This window comes from Lampetra planeri, unplaced genomic scaffold (genome assembly GCF_965212315.1).
Source record: "Lampetra planeri unplaced genomic scaffold, kcLamPlan1.2.h2 scaffold_515, whole genome shotgun sequence".
Lineage (NCBI taxonomy): Eukaryota > Metazoa > Chordata > Hyperoartia > Petromyzontiformes > Petromyzontidae > Lampetra > Lampetra planeri.
The window spans coordinates 1-27,841 of NW_027615338.1; the positions used below are offsets into that span (position 1 = coordinate 1).

Consider the following 27,841-nt stretch of genomic DNA (forward strand, 5'->3'; position numbering starts at 1 on the left):
GGGAGCTGGGGTTGTAATGTGACAGCAGGAGGGCAGTGTCGCTCATCACCATGGCAGCAGCCCACAGATGATGTCATCCATTGGCTCAAATTATTATTTTTCGTGTGTGAATAAACATGTTAGTCTTTGAATGTTCATGTGTTATCATATAAATAAGAGTTTATGATGAATTAACAAATGAATAACTCAAATATGAGTCTGTCGTGTTGGAAGAAAGGGTTCTTTCTCAGTGCAAAGAAGAGGAAGAACCCTTGTGTCATTACTTTTGTTAATACAACAGCTTCATGTTACTTCTCTGAACAAGACTTTTACTAACATTCTCAAATCTACTGGGAATAGTCACATGCTGCTTTCTGCTTTGGAAAATGGAGAATTTTGGAAATTATTTACATGATCACAAATGTCATGATAAGAAAGTGTGAAAGAAGAGAACTGCTCCGTAGGCTGCATCTACTGTAACACCAGTACTTACCAGAAACTCTGTAGAAATAGTATTTGCTGCATCTTCATCCATGGTCTTTTGTCTCTCCAGGAAGTTCCTCAGTATCCATGCCTTCTGTTCCATGGCTGGCTGTATAGTACACTTGCCTGGACACCTTTCACAGGCATGTAACAACAGCACAAAAGTCCTCATCCACTGGCCACTGGTTGTTGAGGCTTAGTTTGGGTGGTTGACCACTTCCTAACTGCATCAAAAATCCAGGAACTGTTGTGAGGGAACATGTGCACTGTGAAAGAGGAAGCAAGTTGAAGTCAACAGGTTTTGTGGTCAGATTAAAAAAAGAAAAAAATTGCCGCACCCCCTGGGTGTCTCTCACTGGGTCCTAAAGTCATCCAATGCAGTGAGTACCACAGAGGGACCGAAGAGACACGTTTACGCATATAAAACACTCATTCTAAGCTGTTCCTCCAAATAGTCAGGAAGCAATGCAGGCAGCCTAGCCTGGTGGACCGCATTCAGGACGTGGGACGTAATGCAGGATGCTGGGAGTGGTAAACAGAGGGTGGACTGTCAGCAGCAACTGAGACAGCTTACTGGGAGGTTTTATAGATCCAGAGATGTTGTGTGATACTTTTGTTGTACAAACACATATTTTTTCTTTTTCCTTTGTCTTGTTCACTTGATGGAAGTTGTGGAAAAGCCTTGCAGATCCATCATCCAATAACATCCATCACAGACAAACTCTGTCTTCCTGAATCTAAAAGTCCATGCTCTTAGTTAGACAACAAAATGAAGACATTATATATCACTGTGCTCATTCAAGGTAAGAACTCTTCATGGCTTTTTAAAAAACATATTACTTTAATTAATTTATTTTTTTTTTTGAAACAGAAAAACATATCTGTCCACATCATAACTTTTGGAAGATGAAAAATGGAACACCTCCGAATTGGAACACTTCCGATTTGTCCCTACACTGTGAAACATTGGAGGACAATGATTCATACTGTTTCGCCAGAAATGACATAAGCGAGATCCTCTTTCTGTGCAGATGTCATGTCGACATGTCAATGTTTGTGTACTAAAGTTAATACATTTAATAAACCCGTGATTCCAGTGTATATAATTACTACTAATTAAAACATTCAAAAGCCAGGTCATATCCAAAAGTGGCCGATAGAGGGCGCTTAAAAAAGTCTGGTCCCTTCCCCAAAGGTTCCTTTTAACTAATAAAACCAAAGAAGTAAGTTTATTAAGAATGACATTGATGTGAAATGTTATTTTTGTGGTTTGCACTCTGAATTTGTTATGGTCTTGTGAATTTACTCATAAGCTCTGGAAAGACATTAACTCATTTGTGGTTAATGATATTTTTCCTGATTTCTCCTTATACAACAAGAATGTCATTTTTGGCTATTTTGATGTGTGTAGGAAGGAGAATGATGCATTCTTTCTAGTAAACCTAATCTTACCAGTTGCCAAATTTCACAAATGCAACTTTTCAAACAAAACAAAAAAAACACTTTTCTGTCTGTCTCTTGTATACAAAACAAAAAAGCGGTCAAAGCTATTCATATCTGCACTTTATTTTATGTTTTTATTTAAATGATTATCTTGGGTTTATTTTATTTTCATACTTTTATAACGTCTTATTTTATTTCTATTCTTTTGTTTAATCCACCTCTCCTTTCGATCATTTGCTCTTTTGACTGTACGTTTACGGTAATGGGCTGTACTGTTCGTCGTTCTCAATAAAGTTGGTTTAAAAAAAAAATGTTAGCGGTCTGCAGGGGAAGCTCCACCACTGAGTTAGCTAGCAGTGGATTAGTGGATTTAGTTAATGATGGCATTTGTACACGAAAGAAGATGGGCAGTGTCATATCTCCGTTTTCATACTAAACTGTACTATTATTTTGGGGTCAAGACAATATAGGCGGGTTGTGTTTATTTTAATCGAAACAGCCAATGTTTTTCTGTGGGCTCTGCTAACGCCAGCTAGCATCCAGCTAACAGTCAGACGGACGTGACAAACGAAACACTTTGCGGTTGATTGCTCAAAAATGGAAGACGAGGAGGAAAAGCTACTACTGGAGGATAAATCCAGTAACAGCGGCGATTCGTCCGCGTCGCCCTTCAATGTCCGGTTCCGCTCGAATCGACTGCAGATCCAGAGAAGCAGCGTGTGCTCCCGGGCTTACTTCGTAGTGGTGATGGTGTTTTTCCACGTCTACATCCTGAACGTCATCGCCCTGTTGCTCTACGTGCATTACAACAATGGCACAGGTGAACTGGTCGGTGGTGAGCGGGTCGCGTCCACACAGGCCGACGATGGAGGAGGCTCTCTGCCCTATCCTGCCCCACCTTCAAGAGAGCCCCATGTGGAGGACCGCAGTCAAAGCTTTATCCTTCCCCGCATCGAGGGCATCCGAGTGAGTTATTCTTGTCCTTTAGAAATACCCCCTCTCAGGTAAATAAAGTTTATTACAAAAACACACTAAGTCCATGAGTCCTCACATCAGTGGTTCTCAAAGTGTGGTCCGGGGACCCCCCAGTGGTCCTCGAGGTGGTTCCTAGGGGAACATTTTTTTCACTGTAATTTCATTCGTTCTCATTTTATGGATGTAATTCGGCTCAGTTTAAGGGTCCTTGCTATGAAAAAAGTTTGAGAACTGACACATCAGCTGCATAGGCATTTGTAAAAGCTGTGTGAATGTCAACAGTTCTGACTCCCCTCCACTGTCGTGCGAGTGTTGACTTCTCTTGTCCTTGTACCTGTGCAGGTGGGACATGTCCAAGCAGTGTCCCTTGTGTCTGACAAAACACATGAGATGAAAACGATCAGTCTGAAACCTCTGCTCTTTGGTAAGCTTTCTCACAAATGACATGTCAAGATTTATTTAAGAAGACAACCTTTTATCCCCACCCCAAAGCCATACAAATATAGACCAGCAATATTTACTTTAAATTCACAGATATTTACAATTTCTATCAAACATTTCTTTCTATGACCGGCTAATTTCTTTATTCAGAAAACAGAGGTTTGAATATCCAACTGGACGATCATAATTTAGATTTAGTCTAATTCTAAATGCTACCTACACTCAGGTTTCTTTCACACTGCAGTTCTCTCGAATATTCCTTATTCTAGCTCCTACACCGGTAATGCTTCCATTTGCGTGACGCTGCCATCAGGTTTTTGTCCCGCCTCTGCCAGGCAAAGGCTTTATTGACCACCAGCCGTTCTCCTTGGACTGTGCCTGTCACTATGAAGGTGCCACCTCGTGGGTGTTGCCGCGTCATGTTCCCGACACAAGTGGCGTCCCCTCCTCCAGCCACAACTCAATGCGGGACCGTATCTGTCCACCCAACAAGGGTCCATGCTTCAGAACATCTATTTTGGCTCTCAGGGAGAACTGCGACAGGCTCACTGGACTGTATTTGAGTCGAGTCAGGCGCAGTTTCACAACTGTGAAGACAGACAGTAATGAAATACATAAACAATATTAATCTTTCAGCATGTAATACTGAAAGCTGAAATGCTGATACCCACCAAAGTCACTCCTACAGAAGGTTTGTAGTGTATCCTTTAAAGAAGACGCTTCCTCCAGCTCACAATCCCGGCAGCTTGCTTGAGGCACTGGAAAATGCAATTGCTAATTGAATTATTTGGTCAATTGAGGTGGCTTAAGTGCATCTGTTTGCATAGAATGATCTCCAACCTCTACGTCCTGCTGCCTGAATAGAGCTGTTGGTGATGGAAGAGATGCACATGAGATGATCTGCAGGATACTGGTCACAGCGTAGAATTTCCGGCCAAGGGTAGCCATAGCAACTCATGATAGGTGCACAGCTGTCACGTACAGACTCACACAAACTCCTGCAGGGTGTTATGAACCTGACGTAAAAGAAATTGGACCAAGGAAGAAAGGAAAAGATTTGAATTCAAACTGGAGGGGTTAGGAACAAACATTGGGATACTTCCCCACTTGCGAGGTCCTAATGTGACATAACACACGTCATGAGTTAAGGCACTTTGATTAGTTGTCTGAAACCATGACTATAACCAGATTGCAACGAATCCTCATAAATGACTGAATGAGCTGCTATTACTGATTATTCTCTTCTATGTAAAGTGAAACAATTAGAGTTGAGTATGATATATAAAGGTACTTTTGATTGAACTTACCTGTCAAGGCAGATGGGAGCAAAAAGAGAACAGAGAAAGATGCGTGCATCTGGGTGGCACTCTCGGGCAAGTAGTGGCAACCAGCTGGCACTCTGATGCACCGCCTCTGCTGGAGAATCGTGGCCCAGCAGATTGGGCATCCTCATTGTGTCGTAGCCGATGTTTTGGCACAAGGCCATACCTGAAGGAACGGGAACACAGCGAGAAGAACTGCGGGGCTCCCACAGTCCACCTTCACCCATTGAAAGCATGGGCTGTACATCACGGTCCCTCCACTCATCACTATCCTCCTTCGCACCCCCTTCTCTGAAATGATGAGGGTCTGCCAATCCAGTTTCTGTTCTGTCCCTCATGCCTGATCGAATCCTACCCTCAGTCCTTGGTTGTCCCTCCTGCTCTGCCCTTATTCGACCAATTCCAAGCTCAAATGTGCTGCTCCGTCCAGGAAGCAAAAGAAGAAGAAAAAGAAGGGCTGCTGAACGATAGGAATATATGTTGATAAAATGAGGACAGAGAACTGCGATCATCCTTGGACAGAAGTTGAAAAGGGAGGGAAAATTCTGAGTGTGTCTCTTGAGTGAATGAAGACCCCTTAGTGCATGAAATGATTGTAGGATAGATGCATTTATAGTGGGTGGTGATTACATTTGCATAGGAAGGGGTAAGAGGAGGTGTGGAGAGCCATAGGGGTGGTACACACATAAAAATCTGACTGGAGATGCGCTGCCACTGGCATTCATGAGCTAATTCAAGTGTGTATGACAGGATTTGTCCATCATTTTGTCCCCTCTGTCGGACAAGTCGGCCCTCTTGCAAATCAATATCATATAAACATGCAGCTATAAGTGCTTGTATGACAGGTGCTATACAGATAAAATGGGAAAAAGTATAGTTTTTAAGATATTTAATGAATCATATTGCATTCTGATGTTTGATGTACCAGATGCAGAATTCATTCATTTCATTCTATTTATTAATTAATAATTCATGTAATTGGCAGATTATGGCCACCAACAGTAGTCGCCGCAGCCTTAGCGCCCTGCTGGTGTGTCTACATGTCCTTGCGGCACAAACAAGTATGGTGTTGTCCTGCTGTGGAGCCGTGGCCGGATTCTTGCTCAGAGAAGCAGGTCACTTCCTATCCGGGGGAGAAAGGGAATCACTGGTGGGGGAGTTGGGAGGAAGGTTCAGTAACCCCCCTGTCATTCCTATCAGTTATCCATATTAATGAGGCTTGACTGGACAATGGGGCTTAACTGAGTGGGTAGAGTGGAAAAGACACGGGTGGCAAACAAGGCCTCTACTGTACAGGCAGCCAAACCCACCGGAAGCCTTTTATTAAAAGTGGAAATAACTGACACGGATGGACTGCTGGAAGGGAACCACGAAATACCTGTGAGATAACATAGACATAACCAATTCAAAAAGTCCTCCTTGAGGTCACACGTGATGAAACTGGACAGAATTTATGGACCTACTGACATTCTTCCACCAGTTCAGTGAATCCAAACAGGTCGTGTTTGCGTAGTCATTCTAGCACACTATAAACCAGTGCTGGCTAAAACATGATCTCCATGGTAGAGTTCAGCACAGAGTCATGGAGGAGGTTGACTGTGTAACAAGTGTGTCCGGATAAGCACAAGATTATGTGCAAAGTTGAGGTTTACCAATGCCAAACACAATATGACAAATTGAAAACAGTCATCTTGGCACAAGTCAGTGTTTTAATAAGAACTTGTGTCCATGAGGAGGGGAGGGGGGAGGTTTGTTTTTGACCTCTAAGAGTTTTAATCAGAGTATTGTTGGCATACACTGATCAAACGATCTCTGACGGGTTTGTTTGGTCATCTAACATAATCCAATTAGAAAGATCAAAAGAGTTCTCCTAATCCACTTACAGTTCGATCACTTACTTACTATCTCAGGTAAAGTATGTGTGAGAGTGGAAACGAGTCCCGTCTACATTAAGCTAACCAGGTGTCAGCCTGGTTAGCTTAATGTTAGCTTATTCATCTGTTGAATGTTTTTAATCATCGTGTGAGTGCTTATGCACAACATTTACCTCACAAACGAGCCTTTGGCTTTGTGTGGTTTGATTAGCTTCGCCTAATCTCAGAGCAAGTCTTTTTGATTGATTTTATTTCCTCATTCCTTACTCTAACCTTGCGGCCTGTGGGTATTAGCATATTATGGCCAATTCATTTCAGTAATTGTTGATTTGATGTGGTAACAGCGAGACAGTTTGTTTCAGAACCCACTGATTTAAAGTAGAGTCCCTCCACAGACTGACCGACCTGGTCTAAGTCAGTTGTGCTGACATTAGATGTAGATGAATATGTTGCAGAAACCACTCGTCCTCACCTCCTTCCCCTTCCTGTCAGAGATCCCTGGCTTCCTGTCAGCGGAGGAGTGCCGTGTGGTGGTGCAGCTGGCTCAGCTCAAGGGTCTGAAGGAGAGCCAGATAGCACCCAGCCAGAGGCAAGAGGAGTCAAACCAGCCACTTCTTTCTCTCAGCACAGAGGAGGTCTTCAGTCTGCTGGACCTCGACCAGGACGGGCTGCTGCAGAAGCATGAGGTGAGAGACCTGTGAGCATTTGGCCGGACCATTCTTTGTTTGAAGGATGAGCGAAATATTCTGGTGTCTCCTCCAGATGGTGAGCCACTCAAACTCTCAAGATGGGACCTGGTTGAGCCCAGAAAACATTCTGCAGATACTCGCTGGACTGGACGCCAGTTCATCAGGTCCGTGCTCATTCCCTTTTTTTGTTGGTTAAGAAAGTAACTCGATAAGTTCTGAACAGATTTGGATGAAATTTTGAGTAAATGCTGCTTATGGACCAGGACCAGATGATTGTTCTAGAACCATCTGGATCCAGGTCTGTTGAAGGATTCTTCCTCATTTTCAGTATCTGTGTCTAGAACTCCACAATAGCAGCAGTGGACTGTCTCTGTGACCCAGAGGTTAGTGGGTCTGTCTGTTAACCCAACGGTCGGGGGTTGAAGCCCACCCATTGAAAAGAAAATGAAAAAATAGAGGTCAGAGGTCATGATTTGTGTAACACGGTGCATGTTTTCATGCCATTGTCACAATCATTGTCATGATCAATGAATTTATTACAGATGAAATTTAGGATGATAATATTGGATGCAAATGTCAATATGGGTGAAATGAGCTGCCCGGAGGAGGTCTGAGCTCTACCGTACGTGTTTTCCCTTTTGTGACAGCCTTGAATTAAGTTCAGGTTTTAACCTCATCAGTTTTATTTCAATATCAAGGAACAGAGAACGTATCTATGTATCTATCTAGAAATATGATTTGTCCTCGTCTGACCTAAAGAAAACGTTAACAGCCTTTTACTCACACTCTTGAGTCCACATGTTCTAACAGTAATAGCTGATTAATTACACATTGAAGTGTAAATTAGGAGTCTGATGAGGTCTTCCAGTGTGGTTTTGTGCCGGTCAGAGTCAGCGGCTGACAGGTGGATGCGATTGCGTGCAAATCTCTGTGAGTGGCCGGAAGATATGTGACACTGACGCTTTTGTGCTGGGCGTTGTGCACATGCCATCCCGGATGTGCCTCATCCAGTCTCATTAAAATACTGATTATTCTCCAACCCACTTTCTTAATTTTCCCCCCGGATTCCCTGGATCCCTGCGTTAACTCCCGCACCCCCCGTCTCCCACCCTCCCTTCCCTGGCACCCCAGAACTATTGTTACGGCTGGGGTGCGGTCTGATAAAACTGTTGAATACGGTACAGTGTGCTAGAATTCCAATAGTGAATAAAGGATTAAATGGTTAAATGTATTGTGTTGAATTTTTTTCAGGTATATTATATATAATAGTGTGAAACATTTTTGTGTGCACCTGACAGGTATGCTGAACCTGGAGGAGTTCAGCCGTGTCTATGATTTAGATCAGCACTCTGGAAAGGAGCAAAGTGGGACACTCAGGGGTCTGTTCAAACAGAGGAATAAACATACGTGGCTGTATCAAGGCGTGGGATCACACCATGTGCTGCAAACTCTTAGGAGCAGGTAGGACGTTGTTAGTGTGTCATGTCAGACCCATATCCACCGTTTACAACAGTTTCTCTCATATGTCATGCTCAGAATCACCAGTCTGACCCGTCTGCCCACCACGTTGGTCGACATGAGCGAGCCGCTGCAGGTCATTCGGTACGAGCTCGGTGACTTCAGTAACGCCCACCATGACAGCAGCCCCTCCCATTTGAAGACGACCTGTGCGCATACACGACTGGCGGGAAATAGGTCTGCTCTCACAGAGGTCTCTTGCAGGTATTTTCAGCCACAGTCGCATTTGAAAAAGCTGAAACAAAATGTCATCATTTACCTTTTTTTTGTCATCCCAGGTATCTCACTGTGTCATTATACCTCAGCTCTGTAGAAGAAGGCGGTGAGACCACGTTTCCTGTTGCAGATAATCGAACCTACAACGAGCAGGTGAGTGTTCTCGTTTTGTCATAAACCGACAAACGACATCACATATAACCAGACTGCTGCTGATAACTGACCCACGATGAGGAATCTAACTGACCATCCTGTGCCAAAACAAACCATCACACACAAGGTGTTTACAGTTTTGTGTGTTCTAGGCACTGGTCCAAGACGGAGTCGACTTGACCGATACACAGGAGACGTGTGGTAAAGGGAACCTGAGAATAAAACCAACTGCTGGGACAGCTCTCCTGTGGTACAACCATCTCTCTGATGGTAGAGGTGAGACCAGAAGACTAGCTTAGTGTGTTTGAATCTGTGAATCTTAGTGTTTAATCTTGAGGTCTGAAAACACCAGATCTCCATTCTACAAAATGCTTCTCATGCTAACAAATCAGACAATAATATTCAAAAAGTAAGTAATAGAATGTGCTGTGTGTCCATGTGTGAGCTAGCTGTTACACTATGGTCTGGGTGAATCCTCTTTTCTGACTGGCTGGCAGCTGTGCGTTGCAACCATGTCATGCACATGTAGTTTGGCTCAGCTAATATCCTTCAGTGGTCAAACCTGTTATGCTGGCAACATTAAACAGTGCACGAGTGCAGCTGTCGGCGGTAACAACAACTGGATATCTGACCAGGGCAACAGGCAAATTGGATGATTTTAACATTTCTTTCAACGTGTTTGACAAGAGGGATGCTGCAGAAGAACAAGAAATGCAAAAGAAAAGACAAAAATGAAGCGAAAAAAGCTTGGAAACACATGAACACATGAACAAATGAATGATCCCATTTCTGTTCCTTTGGCAACTGACCATGATATAAGTGCTCTAACCCTAACCCATTAAAAGCACACTGCCATGTTGATGAACCCTTACTTAATATCCTTTGTCTATCAGGTTGGATGGGCGAGCTGGATGAGTATTCCCTACATGGAGACTGTCCGGTGAAGCGCGGCCTGAAGTGGGTGGCCAACAGCTGGGTGAATGTGGACCCGGACCACCAGCTGCAGGCCCGCTACCAGAGAGCAGTTGCGCAAAGGCATCGAGCCAAGCCAGGCATGGAAGAGGATTACCAAACACTTACGCACAGTGAAATCCATCAGGATTTATAGCCTTGGAGGCTCAAGAATGAATTGAAGTGACCATTATTTGAAAAACGAGTCTATCTTGCATCCATCAATGTAAGGCCTGACAGGCCCTTCCGTTCTACAGTTGAAATGAGAAATGCTCACAGAGGCATCACAGATATCTCCCCCTTTCAACAAATCCTTTCAATGTATCACAGGCAGGATTGGATGAATTACAGAGGGAAGGGAGCAATTTCTGACATTCCACACTGCTGATTGCCCCTGTGCATGTCAGCTTGTCTCACTTGGACTCCACAGTTCCGGCTCACCTCGGCTCATCTCTACTCGGTTTGGTTCCATTCATGTCCGTTTCCATTACATACAATTCAGTACCTCTTCGATGTGGCTCTCGATGTCACAGTGACAGCACAGCAAAACTGACCGCAATGCTGTAGTTTTACCATGGAGGAGATGGAGAGGTTGCGAGTCTCCGTCCAGCTCTTACATCTAACCAGGCAAAAAAGACACGGTCTGTTCCTCATGAACGGACCACAGTGTGTGTTTTCCGTTCATTTGTCATGTTCAATGAGAACGTGATGAGGAATAAAGTGAATTGCTGTCACCAGTAAAACGACCAGTACATGGCCCTCAGTCTGTAGTGACCAATCAAAGGGCAGTACGAAAAAAGTACAATCGCCAGTGGAAACATAAAAAAGTCAGTTAGACCTGTGCCGAGTTGTGTCAAGATGTGCTGGAATGTTGTGTAAAAGCCTAAAAGACACCAATTTACCTTCATGATTAGGTTCTTTGTACTCATCTGGTCAGCGATCAGACTCATCTGGTCATTATCAATGAATCAATTATCCACACGTGTGAATATAAGTGATTGGTTGTCTGTGCTTCGAGCAGCCCTGTGCTGCACCCTGACGTCCACCTGTAGACAGCTGGGATCGGCTCCAGCAGAACCGTGACCCGTAACCGATGGGTTATGGGTCACAGGTCAAGATGATGAATGAATGAAAGACGAATGGACTAACCTGGTATTTTTCACACCCAGTTCCACTCTGCGGAGTAGTTTCCCGCCGCAATTAAACCACCGTTAAACATGCCTGTTTATCTGATACATTAATCCCATGAGGAAAGCTCCAGTCAGTGGATTCTTTCCTCGCAATCTACGATAAATACATTGAACCAGTCGTGTGCCGTTTTCCGTGGCCATGCCTTAAAGAGAATATGACTCATTGAGAGTAACAAAGGACGAGTAGTGAGATACACTCGATGTCCTTTTTGCAGGACGTTAGTTTTCTTTTGTGAATGTGAGTTGTTTTGTGTTTCCTTTTTTTGCTTTGACCCTGTCATGAAATGTTACATAACAAAGGTTTCACATCCTCACTTTTCTGCACATGCAGGCCCGGTTTAGTCTGAAATCAGGATTTGTTGTTACACTGGCAGCAGAAGCCAGTCCTTCAGGTAAAGTTTAACTGACATCTTTATGTATTTATTGACAACCAGAGTATTTATTTGTATTTGAGTGTTATTTAAATTAATGGAATGCATATTTATTACAAGTGGATGTTGCACTGAATCTGTCACTGTCTGTTTCTGTATTTGTTCAATGCAATGACATATATAAAGAAGTGTTTTATTAGCTGTGTCTTGGGAGGCTGATTATTGTGCAGCTGTGTGATATACACAATGTCCACTAGGTGTTGCCCATGGCTAATATAGCACTCACCTAACAGACAAAGCAGTTAGAGAGAGACTAGGGACAGTTGTTACCCACATTTTTGTTGCATTTGTTTCCCCAAAAGTGAAACATGATCAACAAGGGATTATGAGTTTGACGTATTATAAACTTCATGAAGCAACAATTGATGTAGTCCAAGAACTATATCAGCGCAGGTTGTACTGTCCACCGTTAAAAACCTCCAACCTAGGGTTAGGTCTCCCTCATTAGTTCAGATTTTGCTAGATATCCGATGTTCTAAGTCCTAGTGATTAGAAAGGAATGTTCTTGGAACCCTTTACAAATTACTCACAGTACCTTAAATGACATCCAGCTGTGAGAGCTTCTCCAACTCAAAAAAATTATAATATGATGGAAACATTTTTTTCTAGTACTTTAATGAATCGAAATTATCTAATTCAAACATTGAAACGTTTAATCATAAAATTAGATATTCCAAAATTCAGTATCTCAGATTTGTTGAAATACCATACATCTCGGATGATGTTATTTAAACTGAAAAATTGGTGGTTTACTCAAACACGAAATACTGTAATATGTTGCGACATGTGTCTGTGTCTGTATATATATATATATATATATATATATATATATATATATATATATATATATATATATATTAGAGCTGCAGGCTTCAATATTGAAGTTAACAAAAAATGACTTCACACGTATTAATTTACATACAGTGAATGGAGACAATAGTTTACAGAGATTTTCTTGGTTGTTGCCATTGTTTTAGTATGTTATTTGTATATTAAAACCTACAAAAGATTGATAAGTTATCAACGTTGTTGAACCAATCACATCACGCAGCGGCGGCAGGAGGCGGGGCAGCGCCTGTCACGGCCAACAGACCACGCAACGCGTTCCAGATGGGATTTATGGCTCTTTGAAAGTAACGGCTCCTCAAGATCCAGCTGCTCTCAAAGAGCCATTCAAAAGAATGGCTCATTGTTTCAATTATCTAGTTATCATCCTCTGTGTCAATTATATGTGTTATCATTCTAAACGTCCCATAAAGTATTCTCTATTTTTCGTCACGAACTTTTTGGAGAGTGTAACTCCCGATTCCCCCCCCCCCCCCCCCCCCCAAACGTCAGCAAAGAAAGAGACTAACGTCTCATCCACTCAGACTTAATTCAGCACTGTCTGGACCGACTGGGATATTTGGTGTTTAGCATTGATTGTAGCGATGTTCACATGATGGAATGAACCAGTGTTGAACGACTCCGTCGATCATATCGGGAACAGGCTCGATCATTTCAGTGCTTTGTTTTGTTGTTTGGGACATCAAAATTGGATATAGGAAAGTCTTAATTATGTAATGAGTGTAGTCTGGGTTTGTGTGACGTAATTATTAATTTGTAAAGACTTATTGATTGCCCGCTTGATTTTCTAAACATGTGATGTAGTAGATTGGAGAGAGGGATTCAAAGGTTTTTATTCGGAAACAATTTTGTTCTGCCTGTGAGTACACACACTGACATTGCACTGATTTAGTCTGGTGGGTATAGATGAGGCTTTGAGAGTAGTATCGGCTGTATTCAACCAGTCACGTGATCGCTACTGAGGCGATCAAAGCAACTACTGCGCCACACATCCTCGCCACGTGACTTGCGCGCATCAAAACCAGGCTTGAAAGCAGAGCTTCAGAGAAATTGATGCTCCGACTCTCAGTAGATGTTGATTTTATAGCTGGCGAACGCAACTATGACTTGATTTGCTTCGTTTAAAAGAGCTGTTCGAAAAATTCGACTCGTTCACGAGCGTCGCATCTCTACCGCGTAGACGATCTCTCTCTCTCGTTCTCTCTCTCTCTCCCTCACACACACACACACACACACACACACACACACACACACACACACACACACACACACACACACACAAACACACACACACATACACACTGCGTCTGTCGCATCGCGGCATCACGTACAGGCGCACGGACTCTTCGCGTGGCTTTTTGGAAGAACAACAAGGACCGAAAAACCCTCCCTTGAATCTCAGGCGCAGAATTATTTCCTTTTAACTGTCATCCATGAGATTCTTCAGGCTTACCTTCAAGTGCTTCGTCGACTGCTTTTGAGTCTCCCATCAACGGCTGAACTGACCGCGGCGCTTCTTGACATTTTTCCATCTCTTGGCTGAGCTGAGCGCTTCCGACGTGAGACAAACAGACTAACTGCGATTTTTTTTCTGTATTTCGAAAATAAACTCAGAACCACAACAACGACGAAAGGTGGTGGTGGTGGTGGAGGAGGGGGCATATTGCGTCTTCTTGCCGCTCCGGTGCCTCTTAGCTCCGTACATTGATTTAAAAAAAAAAGAAAAAAAACAACAGAAAAACAAAACTTGATTTGCCTTTGCGAAACCAACAGCAAGCGAGAGTTTTTCCTGAAGAAATAAAAAGCCCTTTCACCATCCTGCAATATGTCACCCGAGTTGGAAGAGAACAGACAAGGTGAGTTTGCTCCATGATCGCCATCCTCTGGGATGTCTGACGCTCATGAATGAAAGCGTCCCCCATGATGAAGATGGCACAGTCCCAGTGAAGGTCTTCTTATAACTCTGATCTCACATGTTTCTCTATTTACTGTTTGTGTGTGCTTTGTACTTCACTGTCACAAATGTAAAGATATTTTGTGCTGAAACCCAGTAGCAGGTGTTCATGTGGGGAATACAGGTGTTTTAGTGTATATTATTTAACTTCTGCCTGATAAGCATCATGATGTCCGTTAATTCAGCACAGGCTGCACAATAGCCTCCAGTCTAAGTGTCTCCATATCCACTATCCACATCCTTTTACCTTTTCCTTTGCCCCCTCCTCTACACGCACACCCTCAAACTGCTCTGATCTGGATTCAGCTGCTTTGCTTTGCACCCAGAACAGAGGAGGTACCACTGAACGGGTTCTCACTAACAAACTGAATGTGTTTGTGTGCTGTAGACTCCATCTTCACCCATTCCTGCAGTGCTGTATTTGAAATTTATGATGCGAGACATACAGAACCCCCCCCCACACACACACACACCGCCGCCACACACAGACACACACACACACACACTCATAGCTCACAGACCATCTCTGCTGTGATGTGCTGCAGCACACTAATAACTGTGGCAGAGTGAATGTCGGGGGAGGGCTCAACGTGGATAGGATGAAAGAGTGTAAAAAAATTCAGAGTGTGTGATGATTTATTTCAAGCTGCTTCATCAGTCCCAGTCCATCGAATCTACATCATGTCAATGTGAATATTGTCAATCGATTCATGATTTATCTTTGGATGTTTGCTGCCAAATTCAACATCTGTTTCCATTCGTCACCCTTTTTCTTCTTAGTTCACGTTTGATCCTACATCTTTTCATGCCTCAGGTGAAATCAGTCTCCCCCAGCTGGATGCAGGAGCCCTGTCTGAGGAGGACGGAGGGGGCTCAGCTCACCTCCTGGTGCCTGTGCCCGGTGCAGGCTCGGACGGAGGGGCTGAACCGCCGCAGACCCAGGACGGAGCGGCAGCTGTGACAGGGAACGGGGCTGTGGTGGGACCAGTGGTGGAGAGAGAAACCTGGACCAGACAAATGGACTTCATCATGTCCTGTGTGGGTTTTGCTGTTGGCCTGGGCAATGTTTGGCGCTTCCCTTACCTTTGCTACAAGAATGGAGGAGGTGAGCTGAGTTTGCATAGTCTGAGTGGACGGAGTGCAGGAGATTGATGGTATTTTGATGGTAATCCCTCTCTTATGCACCTATCTCATTAAGACGTGTTTGTTCTCTTAAATGGTGAAAAATAAGAACAGTACTGCAAGTTTCCAGACACCAGCCCAAGTTCGGTACTAACAATGGAAGAAGCTGTAAACAAAAATTGAATAATTACTGGGTTCCTGTGCATGTATGGAACTACATTTTGTCAATATCCAGGTAGTAAGAAAAACAAAAATAAAGACTAGACAGACTATTACCACTCTACTGTTTTCTAAAATACAAAATTAAATATTTCCAAAAGTAATTTAATCCGGATCATGTTTTATGCCCGCCCAAGCACAGTTTGTGTTAGAGCTAATGGTACTTGGCTATAATTTCCATTTCAGAATAACTAAACATGATACAAATCATGATACACTGACAGATTTCCTCAGATGTCGCATATTCTCAGAAAAAGAAAAAAAAATGCAGATGTAGTTGTATTCCAGTTACAGTGATAACAACTGCTGACCTGCTGACTTGCTGTGAAGTGCAATGATAATTGTTGTGCAGGTCCCTGCATGCAGAGCAGTCTCAGTTGCCCACTTGGTCATCTAGTCATGAATGCTGAGCTCAGTATTTGACTCATGAAAACACCAGGAAAGAAGAGTAAAATACTACTTTTTGTGCGGCTTTAGAATCAAATCATGTTAGTGTTTTTTTCTTCTGTTCTGCTGCGGTAGGAGTAGCTGTAGCTGGAGGAGTTGTAATATGCAGAGAGAGCAGAATAAGGAAGCAGAGGAAGCAGGGATCGTGTGGCACCCCACCCCCTCCCTCCTGTGTGGTTTTAATTTATTTATTTTAATAGATTAGATTAACAGAGATACACTGTACAAGATTTTTTGATGTAACATTACTGCCATTTGGGATAAGATTACCTCTTTTTTTAATGCCGTATACTCTTTTTTCTTTTGTCTTTGCACAATAGTAATGTAGTGGGATCAAAGACCTCTCTTATCTCCCCTCCCCACTTCTTTGGGTTTAAAGTGAATGAGTGTCTGTGTATGTACTGTGTCCAGCCCTCCTTCTCCCTCCCTCCTGTGTCTTGTGACCTGTGGCTCAGATACCCACCTTGTGGTATCACATAACAACAGCCTGCCACATACACAGTCCACCCCCTGTGCTCCTGCCTGGCACTCATGGAGCATACAAAAGTGCTCTCGCCCACTCTGCCTGATAAGGAGGCATATGGATATGTCACACAGTAACCTCCGCTGTGACGGCTCTTTTTCTCTGCTCACTGTCGCCCTACGTGACATCTGTCAGCCGATTTCTTTTGGGTTGTCCTTGACCAACCCTAGAGAACACCTAGTAACACAGCAGCAATATCAGATTGAGAGCTGGAGCTCTGAGTCAACCACTCATGACTAGAACAAGGTCATAGTCTGTCAGAGAATAGAATAGAATTCTAATAGAATAGAATAGATAGAATAATTTACCACCAAATCCGTGGCATGAATGCCCTCTGAGCACCAACTATTTATTACCTCCGCCAAGGAGGTTCAGTTTTTGCCAGCGTTTATCTTTTTTTTTTTTTTTTTTTTTTTTTTTGTCTCTTTGTCTCAGCAAAGTAACTCAAAAAGTCTGGACGTATTTGAATGAAATGTTGAGTAAAAGCTGCTGATGGACCCCGGACCAGATGATTAAATGTTGGTAGTGTTCTGGAACCATCTGGATCCAGGAATCTGTTGAAGGAGTCTTCCTCTGTCTAGAAGTCCACGATAGCAGCAGTCGACTGTCCTCAGTGGTTGGTGGGTCTGTCTGTTAACACAAAGGTTGGGGGTTGGAGCCCATCCAGTATTTTACCTTTGAAATAAAAAACGAAAAGGAAGAACATTAAGAAAAAATAGTACTCAGAGGTCATGATTTTTGTAACAAGGTTGCTAATGATTTTTAATAACTATTTGACTGTCAGTGACAAAGGCATATTTGATGATCAATGAATTTATTAGAGGAGATCAAATTAATGTAGGGTATTACGCAGTGAAAGCTTCTTCGATCATGACGGAGGCACAGATGTCTTTTCTGAACATTACTGTTCAGTCTTTATTGAACAGAACAGCGGAAAAAACTCTCACAGGCAACAGTCAAACTTGGCACATACAGTCATTTGTTTCCAGTTTTTTTTCTTCACAATAAAACACTTTTCAGCACCGTTGATTTAAATTAAATCATTCGGCATTTCTAACAATTGAAATAAACATACGTTTTTTAAACAACAATTATGACAACCTTTTTTTAGTTATTGTACAATCATGTAACATTCAAATTAATAATTGTGGAACCTGTAATTTTATAACACATGTAAATAAAGTCACAACATAGGGTGATAATATTGGTTGAAATGAGCTGCTTGCGCGCTCTGAATGTTTATGTATGTATGTGTCTATGTGCCTTATGCGTCTGGCCCAGTTATGATTAGAGAGGATTTCCTTAAGCATGTTAAGGGTGGACGATTTGGCAATATGTATTCCATTCACACCCCCCATCGCATTTCTCTCGCTCTCTTTCTTTCTCTCGCTCTCCCAGCCTTTCCTCAGTTCGTCTCACAAATGTTTCCTTATAAGGCTGCAGCCGTCTGCTCTCTGTGAACGACACAGATGGACTGAAAGGGGCACAAATCGTCAATCAATTGCTCAGTCAACAACTGCATGCTGCATTGTCCCACTTTTTATTCTCTCTTCTTCTGTGATCTTTCCCTCCTTTTCTTTCAGTCTCTCTGTTGTGCATCACTGGTGGTCACGGACTGCTGCTCAACCTGCAATTATATTTTATGTACCCCCTTCACATATTTTGTTGCGTGTTTGTGTTGTGGTCACAGTTTTACGTATGCGAGTAAGAAAAGGAGATGTTTTATAGGAAGCACAGACCAGCATAGACCAGTCGCCTTGGGCCACACACTGCTAATCAGCATCAGATAGGTCTTCGATGTGCCTATCAGGAGTAATAAGTCCTTAAGGAGTCCGTTGTCCAAGTGCCGTTTTATAGTCTTTAGTCTGCGTCTGCCCCGTGCTCAAGGACTATTACTCGTCAAAACACTTGCTGGATGGGAGACAATACCATTATCTCCCACGTGCACTTTCTCTTCCACTCTTTTATCTGTGGCCTTGTATGTACTCGACCCTGGCTTTCCCTCTTCAGCCCTTCATTAATCCATCTTTCCATTGTGTTCAGCCCATTTTCCAGCATGCAAATGTTTCTCATGTATCATCTGAGAGCTTTATTATGAAAAACCCCATTCATTAAAAAAAATCTAAAGCCTTTGAGTTGATGATGATCATTACGATTGTCTTTTTTCAAGTCTTTTTCGATGTCTGTCCTCTAAGAGTCCAAGTTCCTTTTTTTCTGAGAACACTTTTTCACTTTGAGAACACAATATGAAGCTCATCTGAACCCTCCACAACCAGTCGGAGTAAATAATACACCACTGCACTATTATGTATAGTGAGATTTGTTACATTTTTCTACCTCGTTCAATACAACCTGTGGACTGTGTGATGAGTACATTTGTGGTCTGTTGCAGGTGTGTTCCTCATCCCCTACATGCTGTTCGTGTTCATTGGGGGAATCCCAGTCTTCTTCCTGGAGATTGCGCTGGGACAGTTCATGAAGAAGGGAGGAGTCTCTGCCTGGGACATCACACCCCTTTTCAAAGGTGTGTCTCAGTTGTGTTTTTTACACATTAACGAACATGATACATGACAAATAAAACATGATCACATGCAGTATCTCCCTCTGTCAGGTCTGGCCTGGCCTCCATGGTGATAGTGTTCTTCTGTAACACCTACTACATCATGGTTCTGGTGTGGGGTCTCTACTTCTTCATTCACTCTTTCACCAGCCCACTGCCCTGGGCCACCTGCGGACACCCCTGGAACACCCCCAACTGCACACAGGACTTCAGCCGCGCCTGCCACAACCACAGCGGCGCCGTGTCAGCTGCCGCCGCTGCTACATTCTCCAACTTGTCATCAATGCAGCTTCTCCTCAACAACAGCTGCGTGGAGACCGAAGGCATGCGCTCCCCGGTCATCGAATTCTGGGAGTATGTCATCATCTTACATCTGGCTGGAAATAGTCGAGGAAGACTCGAACAGGAAGTCTTCAACTTGTATTTCAACTCAAACCTGCTTTAAATGTTCTTACATTTGCAGAACATCTTTTCAGTCAAACAGAATTGACTATGCCTCTGTTTAGTGTTTTCCAAGGCATTTTTCTCCTCAGCATTTTTAAGTCAGCTATCCTTTATAATGGCGCTCTAGAAAGCAACATCGCAGTGACCAAATAAAGCAATAAATTAGCAGGAAGCCTCCAGAGGTGGACCTTTTTCATGCTTCCATGGAAACTTCCCAGGTCTATCCTCATAAATCACAGACCTGTATTGTCTTTGCTCTATTAACCCATCACTATACCCTTCAAAATCTGCACCAACTGTAATCCATAATTCATTGCTACAGACAGATTCCTGTGTGTTGTTTTTTATACTATTATTTTAACGGGATCACCTCTGTTCACAGACGAAAAGTGCTGCGGCTCTCCGGGGGGCTGCACGAGCCTGGTGACATCAGCTATGAGCTGGTGTTGTGTCTCATGGCCACCTGGCTCATGGTTTACTTCTGCATGTGGAAAGGAGTTAAATCCACTGGCAAGGTAGGTGTTTTCATGCTGTGCGATTCATCGTCATCTCGAAGATCAGATGCCACTGTTTGTGTGGAATGGAACAAATATTTATGGGTTCAATAATAAAACATCACTTGTTCAGGGTTCACAGAGTGCAGACTTTCAATCATTGCAACATATTACCCTTTGACCCCAAAGCAGCTTAGGTATAGTGAGAGGATCAGAGTCTGGACTGAAGCACAAATATAAGCACACGTGTATAGTCTGTTGTTTATTATATGGTCGACTTTTTCACCTGTTTATCTTTCATATGTATTAATTTAAAGTGCAGTTTCATGCTTTGCTCTGACTCTAATCCTCCCACTGATCTCTGGATTCTAATTATCTACATTTAAACTGTGCAGAATGACTTTCATATGAATTTCTTTTTTATCCATCTGCTAATTAATGCACCCATGTCTACACTTTGTAGTGTTTGGAGACATCTGTGTTTTGTATGCATGTATAAGCCAAATTTCAAAGAGGCAGAAAAACATAATGAAGGCGATTGAGCCGGCCGGCGAGCATTAAGCCGATTAAAAACTTTCCACCATGTAGATGTTTAAAAAATGGAAAAGGGGCTTTTCTGCAGAGATCAAGGCAAATATGTGCTTTCTCATTACTTCACTCTTGCAGTGCTAATTTAACTGGGTGGCAGCTTTCTCAGCATAGCTTTTACTTTTTAAAAGGTCTGCCTGAAAACCCCTGCTATTGCAGGAGGTTTACAAATTTTCTGGCTTTCCGTTTACAGGCTGCCTTTCCTTCAAAGTAACATGACCCATTACACATCCACTACAAGAAGGACCTAATGGGCTTCTACTTAAGTAATTGCAAAGCAGGTAATTGCTTAATCAAATGGATGAAAACACACTTGGTTGCAGTTGCACTAAATGATGGACCACATTGATCAGCACTTTCATTATACAGCCACATCTACTTACATCTAAGACATCTGGAAATGTACTTCACAGGACTTCTTTCCATCTCTCTGTAGGTCGTATACTTCACAGCTCTGTTCCCCTACCTGGTTCTGGTTGTCCTTTTGGCCCACGGTGTCACTCTACCTGGCGCTTTAGACGGCATCATATACTACCTGAAACCCGACTGGTCCAAACTTGGGGAGGCGCAGGTATACATATGTTTGTAAGGAAATATGGATGAGTTTTACATTTTGGAAGTTGCTCAAGCACATTTATTCTGCGGTAGGTATGGAGTGATGCTGGCACCCAGATATTCTTCTCCTACGCCATCGGACTGGGTGCCCTGACTGCACTGGGCAGCTATAACCGCTTCCATAACAACTGTTACCAGTGAGTATAAAGACATTAAACCAACTATCGCTGGCAGGAGGCCAAGATCAAAATCACCAGCCACATATTCATTCGTTGGTACTTTTACCTCAACATGCAAAAGTATGATAATCTATTACAACACACACTTCGACTACAAACCTCTCAGCATGTTTTAATATGGGTTTGTTTGAGACTAGAACATGTTGTAGGGGATTCGATGAATAAACACATGACAGGAACTGTGATCCAATGCCCCAAAAAGGACACAACTATATGAACATAGTAAGAAAATATATATTATAATATAATATAATATAATATAATATATGTAATAAGTTGTTGACAATACTACACAGGAAGCACCCTGAAGCATTGACTAGGAAATAAATAAAAAGGATTTTGGATGGATTTTGAGAGGTGTCAGAAGTGAACTGATGTAGCTGAAGATTTCCTTTCTGGCGGCAGCAGTGAGCTGTTTGATGTGCGTGCATCTGTTTACCCTAGACGGAGACTTGTAAACAGATATAGGCCCACACAAGGTCCACAGCATTAAGCAGATAATTTTAGTAAATCTCAGCGCACATATATTTAGAAAGGGCGCCGTGAGTGAACTGACATTTTTCCTCCCTTTGACCTTAATTGGAAGTTGTGAGATGTGTTCAGAGTCTGAAGTATGTTGGGTTTGCTCTGTGTCTCATAGACACTTAGACTCGCCCAGGAATAACAGTCAAAATATGTATTTGAACTGATCTCAAGATGAGTCAGGGCTACGGAGTTGTACTTGTACTAGTTCCTATCTAGTCTTGAGGTAACAAAATGTTATTGTCATTTATAAACATAAATATTTGTATTTATAAACATAAATGTTTATTTATACATACAATTATACATAAATATGTAAAAGAAAAATGATAAAAGAATAGATTACACAGGTTTAGTCAGTTTCAGTCTGTCTGTCTGTCTGTCTACCTCATTCTCATCAACTGTTTGGTCAACCAAAAACATTCTGTCAGCAGTAAGCCGATAGAACAGACTTCTGAAACTTCTCATGAGCACAAGTTTCTTCAACTTTATATTCAAATTTGCATATGTAATGTACATGTAAGACAATACAGTAAATAATGTACACATGCGGCTCTTATCTGATCTTATCTCATACACACAAACCTGTATGGGATGTATTTATATGGTCTGTCAGAGCCACACTGGCCATTGCCTTATTTGTTCTCGACCACTCGTGAGACAACAGCAGCTTCCAGAGTTATATATATCTGCTATTTATCCCCCATTTATCTTCCCTGTCTGCTGTCAACATTGGCCTTTAGTGTCATATTACATGGTATTGTAAACCTTCATTTTCTCACTATTTTTTCTCTCTACTTCTCTGCAGGGATGCATTTATACTGGCTCTTGTTAACAGCGGAACCAGTTTCTTTGCAGGCTTTGTAGTTTTTTCTGTGCTGGGTTTCATGGCTGCAGAGCAGGGTGTGGACATCAGTAAGGTAGCAGAGAGTGGTAAGAATACAAGCCCCCCAGTTTGGCCACCAAAAATTCAAATGCAAGCACAATGTATTTGGGTTGACTCTCTTTTTAATGTGTAGGACCAGGCCTGGCCTTTATCGCTTATCCCAAGGCAGTGACTCTGATGCCTCTGGCGCCGGTCTGGGCAGCACTCTTCTTCTTTATGTTGTTCGTATTGGGCCTGGACAGCCAAGTAAGATGCTTTGTCTCAATTAACTAACAGCATCAATGGGTGAATGTGAGGCCACTGTACAGCGCTTTGGGCACAATGAAGGTGTAGAAAAAAGTGTTGTTGATTACAAACAACATCACTCGGTATTCCACGCACAACTGTAACAACAAACACATTGTTAACAAATGTTCTGTGTGTACGAGCCATTGACATGAACAAAAAAGATCTACAGTATGTGCTACAAAGAGTAAAGTAACACAGTTTATACTGAAAGATAATACTGCGTGCCGCCATATTGGATTCTGATCTCAGACTGATTTCCGAGTCAGATTTCACTGGTTAAGAGGGCGTTGCTGTTGTTAACTTCCTGTCTGTTACACAAATTCAAAGTCCAACTAGGATCACAAGTGGGACGCACTATAATTCACCTTTTTTCCCCCTCGTTATTTGGGCTCATAAACTTCTCACCGCATCCCTTCAGGGAAAGCCTTGTGCTCCATCTGCTTGCAAGTGGCAACGACAAAATAATGATGTTTGTCCTTTGAATATTTGTGCCTCTTTGTGAAAGTCAGACAGTAGCAGGGGCTAACTTTCATGTGGACATGCTGTTTACTTCTTTAAGCAACATGGCTGAAGTAACTATATACTAGTCCTGGTGATAATGTGCACGCCTGTGTTTCACAGACCAAAATATTGCAGAAATAATTGTATAATGATGCTGATTTGCATTCACAATGTGCTCTATTAGGTCTGGTGGTTTTCTGCTAGTTTTCTGTATGGAGTTCTGAATGTCCTTTCATCAGTCATGAGTTGTGCAGAGACGTTGTGCTCTGCTCCATTGTTCAGGTGTCCCAGGGTTACAACAGGTCTACATAGTAAATAATTAAATCAGAAATTACCAGGAGACTGTATTTTATGCGAGCAGTCCGACCACATGCTGGACGTGAAGACAGTTTAGGAGGCAAGCATGCTGGCAAGGAGTCCAGAACCCACAGGCCCTAGCAGCAGGTGCTAGCACATCTCAGCAGGCACTGGCCACAGCTACATACCCAATAACATTACTGTATATCATGTTCCATTCCTGCCCTCTAAATACTACACACTGTCCCTTTAAAAATCATGTGGGAAACCTGATCTCTGAGGGTCTTTTGGCTATAATCTTAGGTATTACCTGCTTCTATGTTTTTGCTGTTATTCGATGCTGTAACACTTTTATAAATAGCTTATCTTCCTTTCTGTTTCTTTCTCACGTCCCCTCACACATTGTGATGTCTCGACTCACCAAGTCCATTTTTTAGAATCACATTTCTTAGCAGGCTGGTGCCTACATCCATTGTTTTACAGCCCAGGAATTTGTCAATGAGCTTCTGTCTGATTTGCACAGAGCGTGTCTGTCCACTTTCCACTCCATTCATTCGCTTACACTTTCCTTTCGCCTGACTCCATCTCCATCCATCGGCCGCATGCCTGCTATTTCAAGTAAATCATGGGAGAATGGCTGTGCAGCTGCTTTTCTTTTAAGTTATTTTTGAGGCTGGGGAATGCCTAAGTACTGATACAGTGAGACAGTCTTACAAAGGAAGACTGAAGAGGTATGTCTGCATCGCAGCCAGCATACTTTCATGGAAAATCTCACTTACATGTCAGTCACATCTGCGGGCCAGTCCATCGGACAAATGCTGACATTGATGCTATGTTGGACTACGGGAAGCCACATTAAAGCAAAAACGGAATCAGCCTTCTCCTATATCTCATGAGGCTCAAAGACATAGCATCAAAATATTCCAACCCTTGTGTTTAAAAACAAGAAATGTCTGTTTTTAGAAATCAAACACTTTGCCAGGTTCAGAAAGAAGCTGCCAGTGTGGCACTGGCTTAAAAATGCTGCATAAACCTGCATAAACTGCTTATTGGTTTTAAGTCCCCAGATCTCTTGACCTTGCTACAAAGGTTGCAGAGATCACCTTGTTCTGGCTGTTCCTCCAATAGAACTTTAACTTCTGTATCAGTCAGACATGGAACCACCTAACAGAGGATCAAAGATTGGAGATGATGTTTCATCACATTCAAGCTATGACCAATTTTCCTTTCCCTTATCTCTTTCTTTTGTTTTTTTCCTTTGTTGGAAATCATATTGGTTGAACGGAGTTGGACCAAAAATGAAGAAACCGAAGAACATGTGCATACCATTAAATTGTGCAAATGTTCACTCTTGTGTGTACCTCTGTGTTCTTTTACTCTCTCTTTATTTGTACGTCAGTTTGTAGGGGTAGAGGGTTTGATAACAGGAATCATGGACATGCTTCCCCCTAAATCTGCCCTTGGCTCCCTGTCGCGAGAGGTTGTAGCGGCCATCTGCTGCGTCATCTGCTGCCTCATCGACATGTCTATGGTCACCGAGGTATAGTACAGAGTTTTAGTATTTAGAACTTGTTTGTATTCTTACCACTTCTCTGGAATTTACAGTAACATTGTTACTGTTATTACTGTTATTTATTATTGATAATAAATAGATATTTTTTTAATTTTTTGTAGTGCAGAGTGGCCCCTACATACAATTTCGTTATAACTTGTGTGCAGTGACAATAAAGACTATTCTATTCTAATTCTAAAATGGAGGTCAACAGATTATCACAGATCACCTCCACACAGAATAATGTTTGACACGAGACACATTCCTCTGCTGGAAGTGCAAAGAACCAGCTTTGTGTCACTGTAATGTCAGAGATCAAATACACAACCACACAATCAACCACACAAATAGCTACATATTTTAGCTATGTTTTAAACATTTTTAATGTTGTATATGCCCTCAAACTTGTCTTGGCAAGGCATCTGTAACACGGTACCTGGTGTTTATTGAGCATTTGCCAGGAAGGCTGGAACTAGGTCACATATAAAGTATAAATAAGATGGCCTTGATGCTGACTGCTCTCTTTGTTTGTGTCAGGGAGGGATGTATGTTTTCCAGCTTTTTGACTACTACTCTGCCAGTGGCATCACCCTGCTGTGGCAGGCCTTCTGGGAGTGTGTTGTGATCGCCTGGGTCTACGGTGAGACACAAGCTTGACAGTCACAGCATCTTTCCTCTGAACCCCCAGCAGGCCCTGTGATTTTATACTTTATTACATTTTCTTCATGTTATCTCTCTGCCAGGCGCCGACCGCTTCATGGATGATGTGGCTCGTATGATTGGCTATCAGCCGCTGCCCTACATGAAGTGGTGCTGGTCCTACATTACGCCTCTTGTCTGTGTGGTATGGGCTGATCTGTTTCATTATTCTGCTGCCCCCCAGCTGCAATAGCTGACATTTCTGTGCACATACAGGGAGTGTTCTTATTCCACGTGGTGAACTACAAGCCCCTAACCTACAACACAGTGTACACATATCCCTTGTGGGGAGAATCGCTTGGCTGGGGTCTGGCCCTGTCCTCCATGCTCTGCATCCCTCTCACCGTTATCTACAAGCTACTACGCAGCAAAGGATCTCTGAAGGAGGTTAGTGCAAATGTATTGTCGGTAGATCTTGTTATCTACCATAGACGAACAGCGTAGAGAGTAACACCTTACAAAAGTAATGCTATAACTGTAATGCATTACTTTTGCAGTAACGCGGTAATGTCAGGCATTTACTTGGTAGAAATCTCAGTAACGCATGTTACAATGCATTTAACGTCCAGTCCAGACCAAACATTCAGAGCACGATGTGTGACTGTGTGTATCCACTTGCAAACGAAACCATGCTTGCGACCGCTCATTGCGACGCATGTAGGTTACTGTTGATTCCAGAGAAACGGGTGTGTTGCAATTTTGCCATAAAGTGGAAAAGCACAGCAGACCCGCCCATCGGAGAACACAGCTCATCTTATCCCCAAAGTCCCACAACACACACCGAGGTGTTTCTCTTTGTAGTTATGTTAGCATAGCATTTCAAGTGTCTTTCTTGTCCTCCGTTCAAATTTAGCATGTTTGTAGCTGGATATGTCACACAGTCACAACCACGCCGCTAGCTCACAGCTGTTTGGTCAGAACGTTAGTAATGATCTGAACCATTATAAGCGACTGAACAGGTAGAATCCTCTGAAATCTCTAGCACCGACCAGCAACGAGGTGCAGTGGAACCATTTAGATTGCTGACACTGTCGCTGGAAGGAACATGCATTATGTAGTGCACCCCAATTAGAATGTCAAATCCATATTTTCTTTTTTTTGGCGAATGTCACTTAAAAGTTATGCAATAGTAGTGTAATGCCTCACGATTCAAAGGCAGTAATATTATGTTACAAATTATTTTGAAATGAAGTAACTTGCCCAACACTGATAGCGAATGCAAACGAAACCCTTTATCCCTGTTGCTCGTTTCTTCTCGTCTGTGCAGCGGTGGCGGCACCTTACCACCCCAGTATGGGGCAGACATCACCTGGAGTACCTCGCCCCAGAAAGTGAGGCCAAACTGCTGCCTCCTGCAGGAACCAAGAGTACGCTTCTCTTCGAAAGTGTCATCTGAGAATCAAATCCTCAGAGAACAGAGCCCACACCAAAATTCATACA

The 27,841-nt window shown here is 42.7% G+C and overlaps 3 protein-coding genes across 3 annotated transcripts; 2 read left to right on the forward strand and 1 right to left on the reverse strand.

The window, feature by feature from the left end:
• Positions 1-2,502: 2,502 nt before the first annotated feature.
• LOC144741352 (transmembrane prolyl 4-hydroxylase-like) lies at positions 2,503-15,426 on the forward strand. The gene is made up of 11 exons (XM_078623924.1): positions 2,503-2,871; positions 3,223-3,304; positions 7,010-7,203; positions 7,280-7,370; positions 8,505-8,667; positions 8,743-8,928; positions 9,003-9,093; positions 9,246-9,369; positions 9,987-10,145; positions 10,452-10,504; positions 15,280-15,426. The coding sequence occupies exons 1-11, from the start codon at positions 2,503-2,505 to the stop codon at positions 15,424-15,426; spliced, it is 1,659 nt and encodes a 552-aa protein (XP_078480050.1).
• LOC144741354 (secreted frizzled-related protein 5-like) lies at positions 3,587-4,846 on the reverse strand. The gene is given in 5 exon segments (XM_078623926.1): positions 3,587-3,763; positions 3,766-3,908; positions 3,993-4,079; positions 4,162-4,337; positions 4,629-4,846. Coding segments are annotated over 5 exon segments (762 nt in total). The 5' UTR covers positions 4,808-4,846.
• A 29-nt stretch (positions 15,427-15,455) lies between the features above and the next one.
• Positions 15,456-27,797, forward strand: SLC6A8 (solute carrier family 6 member 8). Its single transcript, XM_078623927.1, has 13 exons — positions 15,456-15,570; positions 19,169-19,304; positions 19,388-19,690; positions 20,163-20,295; positions 21,299-21,433; positions 21,511-21,614; positions 22,987-23,111; positions 23,198-23,310; positions 25,550-25,690; positions 26,240-26,342; positions 26,446-26,546; positions 26,618-26,788; positions 27,669-27,797. The coding sequence occupies exons 1-13, from the start codon at positions 15,483-15,485 to the stop codon at positions 27,795-27,797; spliced, it is 1,782 nt and encodes a 593-aa protein (XP_078480053.1). The 5' UTR covers positions 15,456-15,482.
• The last annotated feature ends 44 nt before the right edge of the window (positions 27,798-27,841 follow it).

Excerpts from the sequence above, each read along its gene's own strand:
- LOC144741352 (XM_078623924.1), top strand. The coding sequence starts at position 2,503 with ATGGAAGACGAGGAGGAAAAGCTACTACTGGAGGATAAATCCAGTAAC. Across the intron at positions 9,370-9,986 it reads CCATCTCTCTGATGGTAGAG|GTTGGATGGGCGAGCTGGAT; the intron begins GTGAGACCAGAA and ends TTTGTCTATCAG. Across the intron at positions 10,505-15,279 it reads CCTCGGCTCATCTCTACTCG|GTGAAATCAGTCTCCCCCAG; the intron begins GTTTGGTTCCAT and ends TTCATGCCTCAG.
- SLC6A8 (XM_078623927.1), top strand. The coding sequence starts at position 15,483 with ATGGACTTCATCATGTCCTGTGTGGGTTTTGCTGTTGGCCTGGGCAAT. Across the intron at positions 20,296-21,298 it reads GAGTTAAATCCACTGGCAAG|GTCGTATACTTCACAGCTCT; the intron begins GTAGGTGTTTTC and ends ATCTCTCTGTAG. Across the intron at positions 21,434-21,510 it reads CCAAACTTGGGGAGGCGCAG|GTATGGAGTGATGCTGGCAC; the intron begins GTATACATATGT and ends ATTCTGCGGTAG.